The sequence below is a fragment of the Opisthocomus hoazin genome, chromosome 6 (genome assembly GCF_030867145.1).
Source record: "Opisthocomus hoazin isolate bOpiHoa1 chromosome 6, bOpiHoa1.hap1, whole genome shotgun sequence".
In the NCBI taxonomy this organism is placed as follows: Eukaryota; Metazoa; Chordata; class Aves; order Opisthocomiformes; family Opisthocomidae; genus Opisthocomus; species Opisthocomus hoazin.
In genome coordinates, this window is record NC_134419.1 from 12,792,756 (window position 1) to 12,812,273 (window position 19,518).

The 19,518-nt window shown below is 50.4% G+C and overlaps 1 protein-coding gene across 14 annotated transcripts in view; it reads right to left on the reverse strand.

Moving 5' to 3' along the window:
* The window catches only part of PTPRF (protein tyrosine phosphatase receptor type F), a 391,478-nt gene that overhangs the window by 36,409 nt on the left and 335,551 nt on the right, over positions 1–19,518 (reverse strand). For 10 of the 14 annotated variants that reach the window (XM_075424691.1, XM_075424689.1, XM_075424687.1 and 7 more), the window contains 7 exons: positions 17,617–17,734; positions 14,777–15,355; positions 14,040–14,137; positions 7,527–7,780; positions 6,740–6,830; positions 3,541–3,753; positions 318–472 (listed from right to left, as the gene is read on the reverse strand). In XM_075424691.1, coding sequence (XP_075280806.1) covers positions 318–472; positions 3,541–3,753; positions 6,740–6,830; positions 7,527–7,780; positions 14,040–14,137; positions 14,777–15,355; positions 17,617–17,734 — 1,508 coding nt within the window. The remainder of the gene's footprint in view (positions 1–317; positions 473–3,540; positions 3,754–6,739; positions 6,831–7,526; positions 7,781–14,039; positions 14,138–14,776; positions 15,356–17,616; positions 17,735–19,518) is intronic. The other 4 variants (XM_075424695.1, XM_075424694.1, XM_075424693.1 and 1 more) reach the window with 1 other exon arrangement.

The following is a 19,518-nucleotide window of genomic DNA, read 5'->3' on the forward strand; positions in this document are numbered from 1 at the left end:
GCTGTGAGACCAGAGAGCAGTCAGACCGGCTTTAGGGACAAAGCTGCTCTTCTCTGTCCCACTGCTCACACGTTTCCAGAATCTACAGCGGCTCTGTGTCCTGTGGCTGATATTAACTACCTTCTGCACACCCAGCCCTTCTGCTTTCTTTACAAAGCAGACTTCTGCTGTGCCAGGTAGAGACCTTCCTCCTCCCCATGACGACCAAGGACTGTCTATCAGAGCACCCCTTATCTGACAGCTACAAGGAGGACCTTGAAGGTTCCACCACCTGTAGTGCTCGTGCCGTAACTGCTATGCCCTGGACTAGATCTCACCTTTTGAAGAGGAGTATAGCAATGACAATGATGATGATTAATATCACGGCAAGGACAGGTCCCATCACCCACAGCATCTCTGGTTCATCCTGCTGCTTTGCCGAAGCCACTTCCATAACGATCTCATCCGAGTAGGGGCTGGCTGCATATCTCTTCTGAACAGCACCGGCAGGAGAGGGAGAGAAAAGCAAACATCCATTACGCTAAAGCAACAGCTACATCCTTGAAACGCGGAGGTTTCCCCTTGCCTCTGGCTAGCAGGGAACAGTCATGCTTCTCAAACCTCGGCAGCACACCATGGGATCCTCCCTCCCTCAGCATCAGCGGAGGTCACACTGTGGAAACACTCTGTTTCTGGTGGGAAACACTTCCAGCGCCAGCAACTTGCTGGCTAGCAGACCTGGCCCTGAAGTGTCAAACTGGAGCAGCTCAGCTAAGAGCCACTTGCCAGCTCTGGGTTCTCTCGGAGCCAAATCACAAGCTTTTGAATCCCAATCAATTACACAGTGGGGCTGGCTGACGATTCCTAAGTTGTTTATAATACCTGCTGTGCTGATATCAACACATCTCTCCAGGACAGGGCTATATTAGGAAAACCCCTGCTGGGCTAGGCAGTTTTCTTAAAGGAACGAAATGACAGGAATGTTTTCTACCTGATGTCTCAACCCTGATAAACAGACCTTGGAAAGGGGCTGATGCTTACAGGTTCCTTCCCAGAGCCTTCTGCAATCTGGCAGCCCAGTGATTTATAACCCAAAGGGACAGCTTTCTAGCCCCACCAGCAAGACAGGATTAGCAGGGACCCAAACCCCTCCTGCAGAAAAATGACACTGCACCTGGCTTGCTCTGCTGCTGTTGCTAGGGCTTATGGAGCCGTGTTGTGCCTTCACAGCTCAGCCTCGCTGGGTCAGAAGGGTTAAATGCTGCAAAAAGAATTCCTTTCCCCCTGTTAGAGAGGGCCCAGAGCTGTATCGGTTCAGTGCCTGTGGCTTTTGAGCAGCACCTGCTGCCTGGCACTGGGGAGCCAGAAACACCCTGCTCCTGCCGTGGAAAGTTTTGGTCACTGAAGAGGTGCCTGTCGATCTATACATCGCCTGCTTTAAGGTCGAAGTTTAAACATGCGCTTCATGTCTGTGTGCATGTGAGAAGAAAGGGAAAAATCAAGCCTGCTGCTGTCACACAAATGCACATCTTGATCTCCTCTCACAGGTGCCCTTGATCCCAGCCAGCCTGGTTTCAAACACGCACGGAGTACAGAAAATGCTCTTATCTGTAACATCCTCCTGGCAGCATGCACAGGTGCAGCATCCTAGCTGCTCTCCTCAGATTCATCAGTGGCCAGAGATGCCACTGGCTGGAGGGGGCGTGGGGTGGTTGCTGCTTTGTCTGTGAAATCTTTCAGCCCTACAAGACCCTGTTTCAATGACCCTGAAATAGCTGCTGGCTCTCAGTTCAGCCGTGTTCCTAGAGGAAGTCTGCACGGGATCACTGCAACCCATCAGTCTGTTCTTACGCCCCTTCATCCAGGGCAGGGAGTCACCAACAGCTCTGTCTGAGCGTGGCAGCGACAAGAAGATGCTACATCAGTGGTGAGAGGATGGGGCAGAAGGCCTGCAGCTCCCCTTTGTACGGGCAAGCGGCTACTCTGCGAGGAAGGCACAAAGGCTTTGCTTGTGACTGCCCAGAAAGGTCAAGCTGCATTAAATTGGGACGGCAGGAGCATGCTTATCTGTGCAGCAAGGTAGCACAGGTGTCCATCTCCAAAGATTTGTGCAAGGGGCAAAGATTCATATTTTTGCAGACACACTTTGGAGATGCCTCCTTCCAAGAGAAGACAGAAGCAGAAGAGATCAGAAGACTGTTATCTCACTGGCATTTCCGAACACGGACTGCGATGTGCGGGTGCCCCTGCTCTGAGAGACAGTGTTTCAACCGCACTCCCCTTTGAAGAATGGTGATGTTGTGCTCGCCTGCTGACACCAGAGACACAGCAAGCAATTTAAGAGATGCTGAGTGGGGGAGACAGTGCACAGCCCTGGACAGAGTGCCTTGGGCTTCCAGTGAAAATGGGTGCCACGCCACGGGGGATGCAGAAAGGTGGTCTTTAGGAACAGGGTGCACTAAGTCTGCTGGCTGGTGGCTCACTGGAGGGCTGTGGCAGATCTGTGCCAGGGAGATGATGATGATAGCCTGGGATCAGTAGTTAAGGTCATCTCTTCTTGACAGGGATTGCCAAGATAGCACATCCTGAGGCCTCTGCATTACCTTGCTGTTAATATGTGACTCTCCTTCCCTCACCAGTGTGCACATCTTGCCACAAGAACACGTGAGCTGGATGAGTAATGAAGAACTTGACCAGCCCTAATGAGCCATTACAAGCAAACGAGGCCGAGAAGGAAGCCGTAGCTTGGAAGCCAACCAAAGGATTCCGTGCATCTCAATTATTTCCATTATTTACACACTGGCTGCTGCTACTGCCGCCACCACCACTCCTGCCCCTGTGTTTACAGCTGGACACTGATGCACAGGTCTCGCTGTGCTGCTCCTTGCTTATTGCATCAGCTACTCCCTTCCCCCTCACGTGCCCAGGCCCCGTGTGTTTGGTAGCACGCTGCCGACAAAGGCATGGCCCATTTATCTCTAGCAAGCAGAGACATGGGAGCAAGAATCCCTACGCAGCAGGCATGTGCACAGCTTTGCCCTGCTGACAACCCACTGCAATGGGTTGTCCAGCCATCATCTGGAAATGAGAATCTGGCCAGAGAAGGGCCTGGGAAGGCAGGTTTGCAGTGGGAGCATCCCATTCACCGCAGAGCCTCAGCAGCCACTGCGCAGGGTAGGATCTGAAGGGGCTGTCTGCCACAGTCACTTACTTGAACCAAAGCAGAATGAGAACCTATCCCATCCCAACCGTGTGTCTAGCTCTGCTCTGGGCACAGCCCAGCAAGCCACAACTGAGCTTGTGCAGAATGCACGTGTTGACACTGCCCTCCACTTTCATCTGTTATGTCAAACATACGTGCCGTTTCCCTCCAAAAACACCATCTATCAAGTCAACTCCCATGGCTGCCTCAGCTTGTTGAGATCAGCCATGCAGCCTCACTCTTCTCTCTTCAGAGAAAGCTCCGTCATCCCGTCTCACCGTAATTGTTCACCCTGCCTGCACTGAGCCCACCTCAGCTCTGCTAGGAAAGGCTGTGCCCCCCCAGCAGAAGGTCCTTACCGTGTCTCCATCCTCCAGTGAGGCCAGCACGAAGCAGCGATAGCTCAGGTCTTGAGACAGGGGCTTGTTGTAGAAACCTTTGTAGTTCTTCTCGTCCCCCAGGGTAAAGGTCTCGGGCAGCACATCCACTTGAGCGGCAATGTAGGGCTTCAGCCTGTCTGCTTGGCGTCGCTGGCGCCTGCTCTGACTCCCTTGGCTTATGGCCTCCAGCAGCTGGGGACAAACAAGGTGCATCGTTATTGCTTCACCCAGCGTGACATCGCCTTATGCTGTTACCTTACCGGTTGTAGGACTCAGCAGGGTGGAAGGGAAGGGAGGAGAAGATACTGGATTTGGTTTGGACACGGTGGTACAAAGAAACCAGAGGAATGCTTTATCTGTTTAGGCATCGCTGGGGCACCTGTCTGCAGACCTTCACTGCGAGCACCTCTGCCAGAAGCTCAGCTCTGGGAGAGCCCCGCACCCTGGGACGCTGACACAGCGAGCGTTAGGGCTGAGACAGCCTGGCTGTGCCTGTCATCCCGAGTTAACGCATCCCAGTGGGCTGCAAGGGATCTGGGCCACGTTCTGTGGCCCAAATATTTGTAGGGACAGCAGCTCACGCTCTCTACGGACGCTGGATGTGAATTACAGCTGACGCTGATGTACAGGGAAAAAGTGACATTTGCTGTGTCTTTCCCTTCTGTCAGTGCCTCAATATTTCACCTGCTGCTGGGCTGCAGGCAGAGCTTTGTGTAAATCACACAGAATGATAACAGATTTCATGGGATGTTCAGAGTAAAAATGGCAAATTTCATAGTCAGCCACAAATTCATGAAAAAGGATATAAACACACAAAAATTCAATTACGCTGCTAAGAAAGACTCTCAGATGTTTAAAGATGTTTTTCTAATGAATAAAAACGAGTATCAGGCTTGGAACAGAAATTCTAATTTAAAATGAAGAAGGTGGCATGAAATACATTTCACACACGAATGTATCAGTGCAGCATTGTCAGGGCAGACAGGGAACATCAGTGGGGCTGGGGACAGTGATGTGCACACAAAGCCACGCTGCTGAGATGAGCTCACTCCCTCTGAGGAGGAAAAGCTGGGTAAGGCACCCCCCACTCTTTGCCCTTGACAGCCTATCCTTTTCCTCGTACTCATGTTGGAGCAGTTTAGGAAAGTTATAGCATGTCATTGCAATATCACTGCAAAAAAAAAAAAAAGAAAAAAGAAAAAAAAGGAATGGAGAAGTCTCAGTTTCACAAATACCCTTATAACTGCAGGGGGAAAGGCAGAAAGATACTCTTTGGACTGCGGAGTTTGCTCCTTACACACATCTCTTGTACTCTGGCTGAAATTACAGCTAAGCTCTTTGGGGCAGAAAGCACAGCTGTGTGGGCATGAAACCACAGGTGTCCAGTTGTGACTGAGGTTGCTGGATGCTACTGCCACCTACACATGCAACACCCCCCCCCCCCAAAAAGACTGCACCAAAATAAGTGCCAGGCTTGCAAAGTTCAGATCCTGAAAAATCAGAAAATTAATATTGCCTGTGTAAAAGTTAATTCAGTCGTCTTACATATGTGCATTGTGTTACAATCCTTGACTGCATGGACACATACTTTCTTTTCTGTAACTCCCCTGCTTTGCTCAATACACAGGACAGACAGTGCTTAATCAAAGAGCAGCTATTCCACACTTCGTTTTCTTCTTTGCATTCTGCAGCCCGAGGCCTTGTTTATTGCTTACCATTCAAATCTAGCTCTGAAGACAAAATTAATAATTTCCTCGTGGGCTTTTCTATGCTGCTGATCACTATAATATTACAACTGCTTCACAAACATTAACGATCTTATCTTCCAAACACCCATATGAGGTGAGATGAAAGCGATTATCCTAACTTTACAGATGGAGAACAGAGACGCAGGGACATTAATGTAAAAACTGTCCACTAATTTTAAACGTCAAATTCAAAAGACATTGGCTTGTTTTGCTTTTAAAGAAAACTTAGCGGTTTTTTTTATAACACTGACTGTATCCAGCAGAGCTCCTATTGACTTTCCCTGCAGCTGGGGATGCTTAGGCTTTGCAAATGAGGCTCCAGGATCTCAAACTGAGCACTCCAAAAAACCAGAACATGCATGAGAGTGGCTGCTAATAAAAATTTTGTTTTAAATTGCCCAGGACTGGCTGAAACAGATAGAAACCAGTTCTCTCGATAGCTTTCAATCACCTAAAGCTGAAAACCAAACCATCCTTTCTCATTCTTTTCTTCTGCTTCTTGTGACATCTTCCAACTTCTGCAATGAAATGATGCAGGAGACCTACAGATCATGGTTCTCCATCACACAATTGTGCTTCACGTGCAGAACAGGTCCACCCATACACAGCGTAAGCTGGGACCCCATGGAAAAGACTGTGTAATCATGTAATTAAAGACTAATGACAAGCAAGGGCTGACTTACAACTTCTAACACCTCGTAATTTCTGAGTGCTTCAAGCTTGCAACTTTGCTCTCTTAATGGACCCTTCTGAGTGTGATTTATCAGAATTTTTTCCTTACTACTTTGCGGGTGGTGGTGTGGGTGGCAAGAAAAAGCCCACAAACCCCTTGTGTGGGGCTCTTCTGATGCCTGCACATGTACCATGCTGCTGGGGTGGGAGGACTCCTGCACAAAATAAACTGCATCTCGGGGTGAATGGGCTGGTGAATGCAGAAAGCACGTGTGAAGGGAGCTTTGCAGGTCTTGTTAGATACTAGAGCAAATTCTTTATCCAAACTGCAGGCTTAGGTCCTATCCAGAGAGCGAAAAGCCTCCTGACAGAACAGCTTAATAAACTGAAAACGGTATCTTTGTCTCCTAGCTTGTTTTCAAAATTGGCGTGGTTGCTTCAGCTAAAAACGGCTGCAAAGAGAGTACAACCTGAGATAGGATCTGTCCTGGTCAGAACTCTGAGACACTCAAGTGTGGTCTCCCAGTGGGGCACGTTCTGGGAGGTGGTTCCTCCCTTGCTTGACTCCAGCCTCCTTCCTACATGTTGTGACCAGCCAAGCAAGGCTGAGTGGGCACCACACGTCCCGCAGCCCCCCATCTCTGATGCACAGCCTGCACCTATGTCACTGCACCCACGTTGTTGCCAGGAGGCCTGGGCAAAGACTGCTGGGCCACCTGGGAGACACTTCTATTACAGCAGCTGCTACAGACTCCTACCTGGTCCAGCTCCATCTCATCAGGCGTCCGCCACCGAGCAGTTGGGCTGCTGGCGCTCTGATCCGCTGGCACAACCACGATGTAGTACCACCTGGGAAGGAGGAAAGTGTGAGCACTGGACCCTCAGTCATCTCTTTGGCAGGTCACCGAGTAACACGTGTCATATGCCTCCCAAGCACGACCTGCTCCTCTCCCTGCCCTCTAAGCAGCAAAAGGGTTCAGTGAGGAAGAGGTCGGTTTTCCAGCTTCACCAGAGAAGAGAATACTCCCATTAGCGCTCATTAGGTTAATGAAGATCTACAGACTGTGCTCCAGAGGATGGTGTAGGAGCTGTGAGAAGGACATTTATATAATCAGATTGTAGCAAGAACCCTGGGGGAAATGTGCTTCAGCACAAGGATACCACAGTAACGAATAAGACTTCCACAAACTCGCTTTTTTAATCTCCTTGAGGCTTTAGGCATTATTTATTTAAAGGATATTATACAGTGTCAAAGAAAGTCCCTCCTGATCCTCAACTGTGTTTTTGCTGGTAGCATCTGGAGCATACCCACCAGGGTTAGGGCAAACTGTCAGAGAATTGTTAATTTTGTTGCACATAAACATTTTCTCAGAAAAAGCCAGCAGTGTGATCCCACGTTACACGTAAATGCCTGGCTCTGTACCGCAGCCTGCTCAGAAATTCACTCCCAGGTTACAAAATCCACAGGCTGGCAGAGGTCTGCCCTGCCCTCTTCCCCATCTCTAGCCTCCCACCCTGGTTTCTCCACTGAGGCACGGCACCTACCTAACCGGCACACTGGTCTGGACTTTGGGCAGGGTGAGTGTAAATTTTCCTTCCTGTATGTACTTGTTTGTGGCGATGGGTTTGCTCTGCAAGACGTCAGGAGCGGTGCGGATTGAGACGAGGTGCTGGAGCCCCCCAGCACTGCTCCCGCGGTTCATTAGCACAAAAGAATAGTCTGTGTCTGGCTGGAGGTCACTTATGAGTTTCTTCATCGAGTGGCCGTCCACCTCCACACTCTGGCTGTTGTACAGAATCTGAAACGGGAAAAGGACACATTCATGCAGCTGACAGCTGCTGATGAAAACTCACACTCAAAATAGCAGCGTTAGAGGTGACAATTTGGCTCTGGGCCCTCCCTCAGGTGCTTCAGCTACTGTGCGCTTCGTAAACAGCCATAAATCTTTAGTTAAAGCACAGCAACCCCCAGCACAGGGCCGAACCGTGCTCCCTGCGCCTCGCAGCGACGGAGCAGAGAGCGTGGTCTCAGCAAAGCCCAGGTGGCCAGCACCAGCGGTGAGGCTGCTGGTGCCACACGCGCTGCTTTTCAGCACCGGTTCGGGGGAGGAATCCAGCTGGCTGTGCTTTGCCCTCGCGTGGAGACGAATGGGTCTTTGTTTCTTGTCTCACGAGGCTACAACACAGAACATGCTTCAGGTGTAAAATCCTGCCTGATTTAAATTGGTGTCACTCCTGTGTCTACCAGTTGATGCCTGATCGAATGGTTAATGCAGAGCATCCCCCTCCCAGCAAGGTGACCAGGGGGTTACACGCCTCACCAACGATCTGACAAATCCTGCGCAGGGCTCACAAATTGGTACCCGAAACAGCGGCTCTGCAGGTGTGACACCCCGTTGCCATGACAACAGATGCTGGTGCTGCGCCAGCCGTGGGCAGGAGAGCAGCGCTGCTTTTCCCTGCCACGCTTGCAGTGAGGGGCTGACGGGCAGGGCAGAGCTGCTGGTGGCCCTGGGCAGCCCCCACGCACAGCCTCTCCCCCTTGGGCCCCACAGATAATGACACTTTCTCAGCGCCTTGCTGCAGATATGCAGGACCTCCATCTCCCCAAAGGCACAGCAGCCATGGGCACTGCCATATTAGCTGCACCAAACAGCCTGTCTGCCCTGGGAATGTTGATCCTGGTCCCGCTGGAAGAACCCCTGTACCCTGAAACCCTGGGTGCTCCATCTGCAAAGCCAGAAACTCCAACAGTTCCCAGAGACACTCGAGACAAACAGCATGTAGACAACCAGAGAGATCAGAGGTTGTGCCCCAGCTGTGATAAACTTGCATGTTTCCTTCCACTGGGCAACAGTCCAGCGTGGCAGGGGACTGCTGGATTCCTGACAGTGGTGCAGAGTCCCAGCATGCCAAAAACTGGCAATGGCCAGGCTGGAGCATGTTAAACCATAGCAGCTATTATGTGCCACAGGCAGAGACCACACAGTAAAACGTGCTCTTTCCAATAGCAGCCTTGAAGGAAAGGAGACAGCTCTGTGGAAGAAAAATTACTTGGAAGTAAAACAGATTTTTCACCAGCTGAGCCCGCCGTTCAGGCTGACGCAGGCAGCAAGGGAGGGACCAAACTTTCCTTCCAAGTCACCTTTTTAGCAGGTGGCAGAAATCTGCAGAAAGCTGCCAGCTTGCTGGGACAAAGGCAGCTATTAGCACTGCTCTAATAGTTAGTGCTGGAGCTGGGAGGAGGATGGAGGCCCTGGAAAGAGATCTGAAGGACAGCGGAGCACACGGACCAGGCTAGGCCTGGAATGTGCAGCTCTGCTTTTGTGCTATCCCAACAGCGATACCCACAGCATGCTTCAAATCCTCTTCAGGTCACTTTGCATAGAGGTCGGGACAGGGAAAGAACTCCAGCTTTTTTGCTGCTGAGAAAGGACTCCCAACAGGTAACAGAGCAGCAGTGAGGAGCCAGCAATGAAGGAGAGATGAAATCTATCTTGCTTGTTGACATGGTTCAATCCTCAGGGACAAACCGCAAAAATAAGTACCAAGTACTACAATAACAGAGGTTTGCAGGGACAAAGTCCCTGCTGGCTGCCCCATGTGCAGGAAAGGCTGCCACAGTAGGATGGCTGGAGGGAGCAGCTCTCTGCTATGACTCCTCTTACGATATTTACTCCTAGGCTTTAATCCCTTTCTCCAAAGACATGTATATCAGACAGGTGCTAACGTGAGTGAAAAAGGTAAAATGAAGAAATACTTCTTACAGCGCTGGAATATCAGATATTAAGTTGGCAGGCTTCACCCCGCTCTGACACAGAGCTACGCACAACAAAGACAGGAGCGTCAGATTTCAAGTCATCTTAGCAGCTTTGCTGTCTGTGCCAGCACCACCCCTTGCAATGATATTGCTATAGTACAGGTCCAGATATTCCAGACGAAAGCAAGTCAGGGGTGTCCTGTGGAAGCAGTGGAACCTCACTTAATGTGCTCCAACACAGACTTGAACAAAACCAAACTTCCAACATTAAGAGCTATGCTGGAAGGATGCAAAGCCCACAGAGTTTTGTTGTCTCTCGAGTGAGATTTCTCATTATGAAGTCTTCTCTAACAAAGGTATCACCAACTGCTTCTGCATGCGCTTCTAGGAAAGACACCTGTCCACCAACTATCTGTTGATGAGGCATCTGTTGGCGATGTGGCAAGAGGAGGCATAAGAGATGGTCAGGCACCTCAGTTCAGAGTTTCCCTGCTTGTTCTGCATTGGAACCGGTCAGGACACGGTCTCCAATTCAGTATTGACACCAGATGATGACTTTTACTGCCATGCAGAGAAATATGTGTCCAAAGACAGTGAAATTGGCATTTGCAATGCTTTCCTGAAGCATTCTCCGCCATCCCCCCTTTTCACAGTTGCCGTAGCAGTTCTACGTTCCTTTACCTGTCATAACACATTGCCTTCTCAAATATTATGCACCATTAGTTAAAGCCTCTACAAAAACCTTACAACAATGTAAGGGCTCAGAAACAGTCATTCGTGTGCAGCTGAAGATGCCGGGAGCTCAAGCCCGAATGCTATTTAGAGGTTGCATCATGGCCCACTGCTAACTACTTAAGTCAGCAGCAAATTTGGCCTAAGGGCTCTGAACTGCCAAACATTGCTGACTAGCCCATGGATTGCTGTAAAATGTCATTCATGCTGCTCTTACTCACAAGCGATTTGCAAAGCTAGGTGGGTCCAAGTGTCACTGCTGAAGGTCTGCTGCGTGATTTCAAGGAAGTAAAGAATGTACTGAACTAAAAGATGAAAAGACATGTAGTGTGCAACACTGGAAAAGATAATCACTCGATGGAGAAGTAGATGAGGTTGCCTTTTCTGGGAGCAGGAGTAATTACTACATTCTGTGGGACACACTGTGAGAAAGCTCTGCCCAGCATTCTCAGGGGTTATTTCTGAACCTGTATCATCATAATTTTTAAAAGGTGTTATTCCTTCTCCCCATTTGTAAAATACCTTGTGATGCTGCCTTCTGTTCTGCTCTTAAGTTGAAGAATGTGTCTCAGAAAAGTGCAGTTTCCCCAAGGAGAAGGTTGTATCTATCTTGCACTTTTCATGAAAGCTCCCGAACAGCTTTCTGCAAGCATACTGGAATAGAAAAGGAATAGTGCCTCTGCTCCACCACAACTGCTGGGCAACATTTTACAAGGAATTTATCCCCTGGACCAGCAGAAGTTATGAAAATTCCCCAAAGAGATCTCAAAGCTTCATTATTGATTTGGTAGCAATGACAATTCCTCAGGTCTCAGTTCACCCCTACACAAAAAAAAAAAAAAAGCACCAGTCCTGCCTGTGCCTCACTATTCATTGTCAGAACAATATCTACTTTAATTAAATCTGTTAAAGTAGAATATGACACCCTTTGGGACACAGATTTAGCATGGGACTGTTTATCAAGCGTAGATAATACTAATTGTTCCCATGGAGATTTATCTGCTATGCTAGTTACAGTATCAGGCTCTGGCCTCAGCATCCCATGTGCCTGAATTAGAGGAGAGAGGTGAGCCTTGTTTATAAAACCACAAAGTCCTGAAGGTGAAGGATTTCTTTTGAGTGGCACAGTCAGCAGCCTGGAGCTGACCCTCTTAGCTCCTGGCCTTGACTCCTGTGTGTCTGCATGTCTGGGAATATTAATAGAAAGAAGACACTATTAGAGAAACATCCTTGTAACACTCTGGTTTGCATGACTGCTCTTCACTTAGCAAGTGGCTAATGCCATCTGCTCCTGTGCCATCTGAGGGTTAAGCCGCAGCAGGGGCAGACCCTGAGTCACTGTCTGTGTAAGCAATCACAGCAGCTACGAGGCCGAGACAAGGCATCAGCCTTACGCTCTTGGCTCCTGGCTATTTCCAGCCACTCCACCATCTCTGTGAGGTAGTAATGCTCCAAAGGTCACACTGTCCCTTTCTAGCACTGCGCTGTCAGATGGAGAAGTGGGCTTTGTGCCACAAGAATAAGGGAAGATGAAGCAGACTGGTTCTCCAGCAGAGTGCAAAGTAACAGGGCTCTGCGAAGTTCCTTGCGGCCAGACATCTGAACACTGATCCTAATGCACCTTACACCTGGGAAAGGTCTGAATACCTCAAGGTCTTCACAAAAGCCTTGTCTGCTTCAGCTAAACTCTGCATGGTATTGATCATGGTAATTCAACTTCAGGATTTAAACAAGGAGAGTTAGTAACAAGAAGGGGTGGTGCTCACGCACTTTGATGTGGATGCAGTTCAAGACCTTCCCCTCATTCCCCTGGCCATGGATTCCCCACTGCTCCTGCAGCATTTGGTCTTTAGGCACAGCACGACAGGGTGCATGTGCAAGGAGGACGGCAGGTCACACTGCTCCCACCCCTGGCCACCTTTTCAGAGGCAGCAGATAGCCGCTGAGACTGGGTGGAAGATTATCCTTGGCGAGGCGACGTGTTGGTCTTGTTTCTTAAGGGAGAGAAGCTGCACTGAGATCTGCAGAGATTTCCAACACACTCTTGTCTTTTACCCACATCAGCGATCCGCGCTGGGGGACAGACAAGAGCAGGAAGACATAGAATCACAGAAATGTTTGGGTTGGAAGGGGCCTTAAAGATCATAGACTCATAGAATCATTAAGGTTGGAAAAGACCTCCAAGATACTCAGGTCCAACCGTCAACCCACTACCACCACACCTGCTAAACCCTGTCCTGAAGTGCCTTATCTACACATTTTTTGAACACCTCCAGGGATGGTGACACCACCACTTCCCTGGGCAGCCTGTTCCAATGTCTGACCACTCTTTCAGTAAAGAAATTTTTCCTAATATCCGATCTAAACCTCCCATCATCTAGTTCCAACCCTCCTGCCATGGGCAGGGACACCTTACACTAGATCAGGAGACACTGGGTCATCAGTGTTGTAAGCAGCCTGGTGGATGACACTACATCCAGAACTGTGCTAGAGAAAAGAGAGCAGTAGCCACTCCTGCAGAGTTCCCTCTGCATCTTGTGCTGCTCACACCTGTGACACCTTCTAGCAGGGTAATAATAATTCCCTCCTTCACTCCCTGAGATTACGCATCTGCCCTGATGCTCTGAAGTAACTCATAAAGGTAATACAGAAGTTTGAGACAAGACGCGTTGCAGAAGTAGTCATTCTTAGTTTGATTCACTGGCTGGTTTTCAGACCACTTTGTCCTGGTGATCTCTTGTGATTAAGTCATATTTATAACTTTTCACGCTTCAACTCAGAGTCAGGCATCAGGACAAGCTTGTGTAACCACTGTCTCAGAGCTGCAATGGCCAGCCAGACTGGTAGACCCCAGCTGAGTGATACCAGGTAAGAGAATACTTGAGAAAGCTGATGGAGGAGTGAAGCACTGATTTGGACTGCGTGAACAACCACCACAACTGCTCATGGGAAAAACATCAGTAATTTGGGGTGCTGGACCAGTCTCCATTTCCCTTCTAAAAGGCAAGTAATTCAGGGGCACTATCAAGGGAGGAGTGGGTACTTAGCAAAAATTGCTATGGTCAAAACAGCTTTCTAGCTGGACGGTGAAAAGCCAGAAACACGTATTATGATCGCAGAGACACCCCCATTCTCAGCTTGCTCTCTGCCCAGCGCATGCCTCCATTGCTGGGCGTTTCCTGCTGGTGTGCTTCAGCCAATGTTATTCACTCCTGTTTGTTGCCATAAACCAAGTGCTTACTGGCTATTCCACAAGTGGTCAAAACAGAAAGAAATCAACAAAACCACACCACCTTCTGACCTAAGGAGAGTGAGAGGAGGTGTGCTCTACTGTGTGCCATGGTTCATACGTGGGTGCTCAAAAGCAGTTAAAAAAAGTGGCTACCTAATCTGGGCGTGGAGATCTGAGCTCCACTAGATCCTAGGCCAGTGAGCAACGTGTCCCTGCTCTGCTCATCTGTTGTTTGACGGCCTGAAAACATCATGTGGCAGGTCAAGATGCTCCTTTCCACTGTCCTGCTCGCTGACACAGGCAGAGCTCCCTGTCCTCTGCATCCCACCCTTACCTTGAAAGGCACTGCAGATTTGTAGGAGTCAGGCACTTCCCAGCTCAGCAACACAGATGTTTTCATGACGGCATTGACACGGAAGTTCTTAGCAAACACTGAAATGAAAAACAAGGTATCTGAGCACTGTAAGGCCAAGTCAGGAGGGAGCTAGGCAGCAGCTTGGCTCCAAGTCTCTCTTTGTCTAATGCAGCAGCAGAGGTCAAAGAGTTCAGCTACAGCAGAGAAGTGAGAGATGAGGAGAAAAGAGAGGCAGCCTTTTACCAAGTCTCCAGTCTCCCATGGAGCTTTCCTTTTTGACTATCCTTTCCAGCATCACAGAAGGAAGTTGTAGCCTGAACTGCAGACTTCCTCTCTCCCCACTCCACTCATACTCTCTTGGCCCTTTGACATGATCAAAGAACAGTGGTGCTCAGGTACTGGATCTGCACATGATCCTACCCAGCCATCTGCTCCAGTTCAAGCAAGAGCCTTTCATGTACAGTTAAAACGGCAAAGAGTGCCTGTGGAGCGACAAAAGCAATTAAGCTACCACCAACGCCCCTCTCCCCTCAAATGGCAACTTCAAGGCAACCTTCGTTGAGCCTCCCCTCGCCGAACTCGTTTTATACTAGGGAGCCACACAGTACCTGATCTCATTAGTCAGAGCAAAGGGGAGCGTAGCCTCACGAACCGAAGCAAAGGTCCCTGTCCTGGAGGCAGAGCCTGCTGTTAGGGCTTGTTAGACGGGGACTTACCTTGCTCAACAGGCATCGTCCGGGACTGGATGCTGGGGCTGAGCGGCCCAACCCCCTTATTGGTGCGGGCCCTCACTTTGATGTCGTAAGTGGTATCAGGCTTCAAATTCGTCAAAGTGATACTTGTGTCCTTGGTGATGTTAACCAGGTCCTGCTGGCTATTTATGTCCCTGTATACCACTGTGTAGTTGACGATCTTGCCGTTTCTTTCTGCCAAGACTGGGGGTTCCCACGCAACCTCTGTGGTGGAAGTGGTGAGACCCACCACGCGCAGGTTCTGTGGGAAGCCACTTGGCACGTCTTCCGCAGTAGTGATCTCCTTCTCAAACTCCTCTCCTGGGCCAGCTCTGTTCTTGGCAGACAATTTGAAGAGGTACGTGGCCCCCTTGTGCAGGTTGGTCACAGTGTAGTGATGGTCTCTCTTCCCGAAGTCTATCGTGTTCATTTTTTCCTCATCGAGACGTCTGTACTGCAGCCGGTAACCCAGCAGCTCCCCTACCATCTCCTTGGGTGGGTGCCACTGGATGAGGGCTGTGTTCATGGCTGTCGTGCTAATCATCATGGTGGGCTTCCCCGGGACTGCAACATAAACACACAATGACCATCTATAGCCTGGGAGGAGGGGAAGGAAGGATTGCTTCCGTGCTGCTTAGTCCGTGAGGATTGAGGAAAGTGGGAAAGTTCAGACAACAGGGTGAAGAGGACGACAGACAATTCACATGGATAGAGGCAGACCGACCCTAATCCGGTGGCGAGGGAAGTTGGAGCCAGCCAGCCCTTGGCTGCCATTTTCCCATGTGCTGCCATCTAAACAGGAAATAAATTCAGCCACATCCAGCCCCAAAATTCATCCCCTTTTACAGGAAAGGTTTAAGGTACCTCAAAGCATCACATCTATCTCAGAGGAGATCTGCATCCTGTCCTCCCAATCAGCGGTCTTCAGATACTCTGGCCAGTGCACAGCACCAGGCCAGGCTGGCCTCAGTGCACTGCACCACAACAGACACACAGAAGCCCCAGTCCAGTGCCCTGGTATGTCTGGAGGCAGACAAAATTCATCCTGAAACCTGGCAGTTTTACCATCTGCAGAGGCAGCGAGCAGAGCTGGGCGGGCTGTTTGCCATCAGAATACGTTTTGGTTTAGCTGATGAGCAGACTCGTGATGCCAGTGTTGACGTGAGAGGTGAACACAAGCGTTCCACAGGATTTTTGTTTATGCTGCACAAGTCAAGGGGTGTTGCCGTCACTGGTTAGGAACTGATGGCTTTAAATTGATGGTTTAATACCTTGATCTCCTTCAGTTAAAAAAAGGATGCGTCTTCACATCAGCTCAGATTTGTAAACAAATCAACTGATAGGGAAGATACTAAGAATCAAAGGGATGGGGCCATTGATATGAAAACGGGATTGTAGCCAAGCCTAGTTAAATAACCTTGCACAGTTTTGAAACGTCTGAGCCCACAGATGAGCACAAGAGAAAAACGTATTTGACAGAATTATGCCCCGATTTTGCCATCAGAGGGCGATACCAACTCTCCCCTTTGAGGTCAAGCCTGCAGACGAGCCTGTACAAAGGCAGCTCTGGGGGTGGTTTTGTAGGTATTTAAGACATACAATTACATTTCCACTGCCAGTGCCCTCCTCTTTGCACTCATAATACAATGTCTAACAGCAGCTAGTATTAAGGGACACATTATTTTCAAAGCTGATTCCAAATATTAACTTTAAATGTGCATCATAACATGGGAAGACCCGCTGTGGTTTACAGTGCGACACCGGGATATTTCGGAAGCTTTTCCTGTTTATAGGACAGCCGTAGCAGTTTGATGAACAGAGCATACACCATGGCGAGGCACAAGGGAGACAGCATTTGAGATTGTGACAGTGGAAACTACCTCTGGAGCTCCCCATATGCAGCGCGGAGGAGACGGCAAGCTGTTCCTTGTTTAAAAGCACCAGGAACAACGCTCTCAGTTTGCACAAGCTGCATTCCCATAACAACAAGTGGTAAATACATTTCCTGCGGCTGGTGTGAGGAAGCAGCAGGATTATCAGTTGTAGGACAGGTCTAGTGAGTGGAAATCGAGGACAAGACAATGTCAGCTAGTTGGTGCCACCGCCAAAGGCAAGCTTGACTCCATCCGGAGGAAAGCACCTGATGACCTCCTGGGTGCCCCTGCTCCAGCCGAGGCTCCTGTGTTGCACTAGGCACAGGGTACGAGTCTCTACTGAGATGGCAGAACCGAACTGGCTGGGATCACCAGGACCTAGAAGTTGTGTCCGCAGCACTCCTATGGCAGGATTTGTTGCATTCCAGTTTTTACCATGGCTCTAGGAGCAGCCGAGCTCAGCCACGTAAGCCTGGGGAGGCAGCAGTAGCAATGGCTGGGGGGGAGCTGAGAAGCACCTCTGAGGAGCCCTCTGTGCCAGGGGCCATGCCAGGCGGCACTGCAGTCACTGCGGGAAGAAAGAAACGGCACTCGCCTATGGGAACAATGTGAGGGCAGACCATTGACTCCAAAGATGAGGGAGGGCCTAGACTTTCAGGCTTCCTCTTCCTAGGTCTCTGGACTACGCAGATGAGCTCAGACCCATGAGTTTCATTGCTCTCTCATGGGCCCTGGCAGTGTCTGTCCATCTGTTTGCTGCACTCAGCTCAGGTGATCCAGTGGCAGAGCCTGTAAGTAGGGGCTTGGAGATCACAAGAGTATGTACCTCTGCAGCGTCTCCAGCCCACTCGCGTCCTCCCGCACAGATGCCTTGGCCGTACTCCCCATGCACCTCTTGGGAGGTTTTACCACCACCCCTGCGAGGCTGTGGTAGGTGCTCCCTACACTCACCTGCCCCTGTGGTGGTGATGACTTTTGGCTTGCTGCGGGCACCATCTCCTTTGGTGGTGTAGGCAGCGACTGTGACAGAGTAGGTGGTTTCCGGCAGAAGGCCTCCAATGACTGTCTCCTGGGAGTTCATCCACGAGGTGGAGAAGAGGCAAACGAGAAGAGCAAACACTTGTTACTGGAGTGAGCAAAAGGAGGGCACTGGGGTGAGTGCCTCCAACAGCCACACACAGACACATTTGCTGCCTCAAACTCAGAGACTGCACCCAAGCACGTTTCACACAGACCCAGCAAACAACAATCGCTGCCACTCAAACACTCACCTGCCTGATTTCAACCCCTGCCTCTAACACTCAGTTGTCCTAGGGACCCACCAGCAACCTGTGTCAGTGACTGCACGCTCCCATGGCCTCTGCCAAGAGGGAGATCTGCTTCAGAAATGGTCCTGCGTGAAGCCACAGCCACCCTGCCACAGCAAGCCTGAGGACTGTGGAGCTGTGAACCAGAGCAAAAGCCAATTCAGCAGGCGGTGGAAACCTCTTGGGGGCTAATTTGGGGATTTTTGAAGTTGTCTCTTGCAGCACAGCCACAGGGAGCACAGAGAGGCAACACAGGCAACAGCATGGCCACACCAGGCAGGTGGCCCTGGGCAAGGGACACCTACAGTGCTGCAGCACTGCCTTTACCCTCCCTGCCAGGCACCGCGTCTCGAGGACAGGACGGGGTCAGTGCAAGGCGTGGGCAAGACCTGGGGGGAAAACCCTGCGAGGTGGGAGGTCTGGCAGGAGGGCGGACTCGGCAGGGTGCTCGCATCCTTGCACACCCTGGCTTCCTCTGGGCAGGAGGAGGGCATGGCTCCGCACTTCAATTTGAGATCAAAGAGGGGAGCACTGCTCCTCCCTCCTGGCCTCCAGCAGCAACGTGACTCGTGCCAAGCCTGGCTGGCCAGGCCTGCAAATGAGCAAGCACAGCGAGCTCTGCAGCCCCGAGCAGCAATCTGCGAGCTCAGGGCAGCTACCCCCGAACTGCATTCATCTGTGGGTGCTGTGAAAGGGACCGGGGCCATTAGCACTAATAACCCATCAGGTCACGGAGCAAGAGACAGCTGGGCTGGAGAGGAAGCTGGGGAAGCTTTGGGAAGGAGGCAGAGGCTCTGCGTTGGTTATTTACCCTTTCAGACAAGGAGAAGGGCAGAGATGGAGAGGGTTAAGCTCGAGTCACTTAAGACAGGCAGCATGAGCTGTTAGAGGCTGCTCCAGGTGTCCAATATCTGCCTGGGGGCTCCTTGCCAGCTTTAGGGGTACGGGGGGCGCCTGTGGTTGCTCTCTGAGCACAGTCAGTCTCCCATCACTCATTCACACTAACACCCACACTACTAAACCTGCTGATTTCCAGTTAGTGCTGCTGGTTCAGGTTACCTGCCCAGGCTTACTCATCAAAATCACTGTGTTACCATCGCGGAACCAGCCAGCCCAGAGAAAAATCAACAAGCACCAACAAGAACCCCACCAAAATCACCGTGTGAACCAGAGTCCGATCCCACCTCCGCCCCTGCAGCAGATCGTGTGTGCAGGTGAGTGGACACGCAGTCCGATCGGTGCCAATGGACCCGCGGGGGAAGCACTCACACAAAACCTGCAGACTCTGAACATCCCAAGAGAATTCACTCCTCCCAGATCCATGCAAAGAGAAATTCTCACGCAAAAAGCATGCCACCGGGAGCAAAGCAAGCGAGCTGGGAGGAGGGTAGAGACAAGGGATGGATGAAAGAAGGTCTGATTGCATAATGTAAACACAGCGCCGTCACGACAAAGCCACTCTGAGCAAGAATCCTCTGTATAAAGCAGGAGGAGAAATGCATCGTGCTAAGGAAGCTCACAGTAGGGCACGTAATTGAATTGCTGA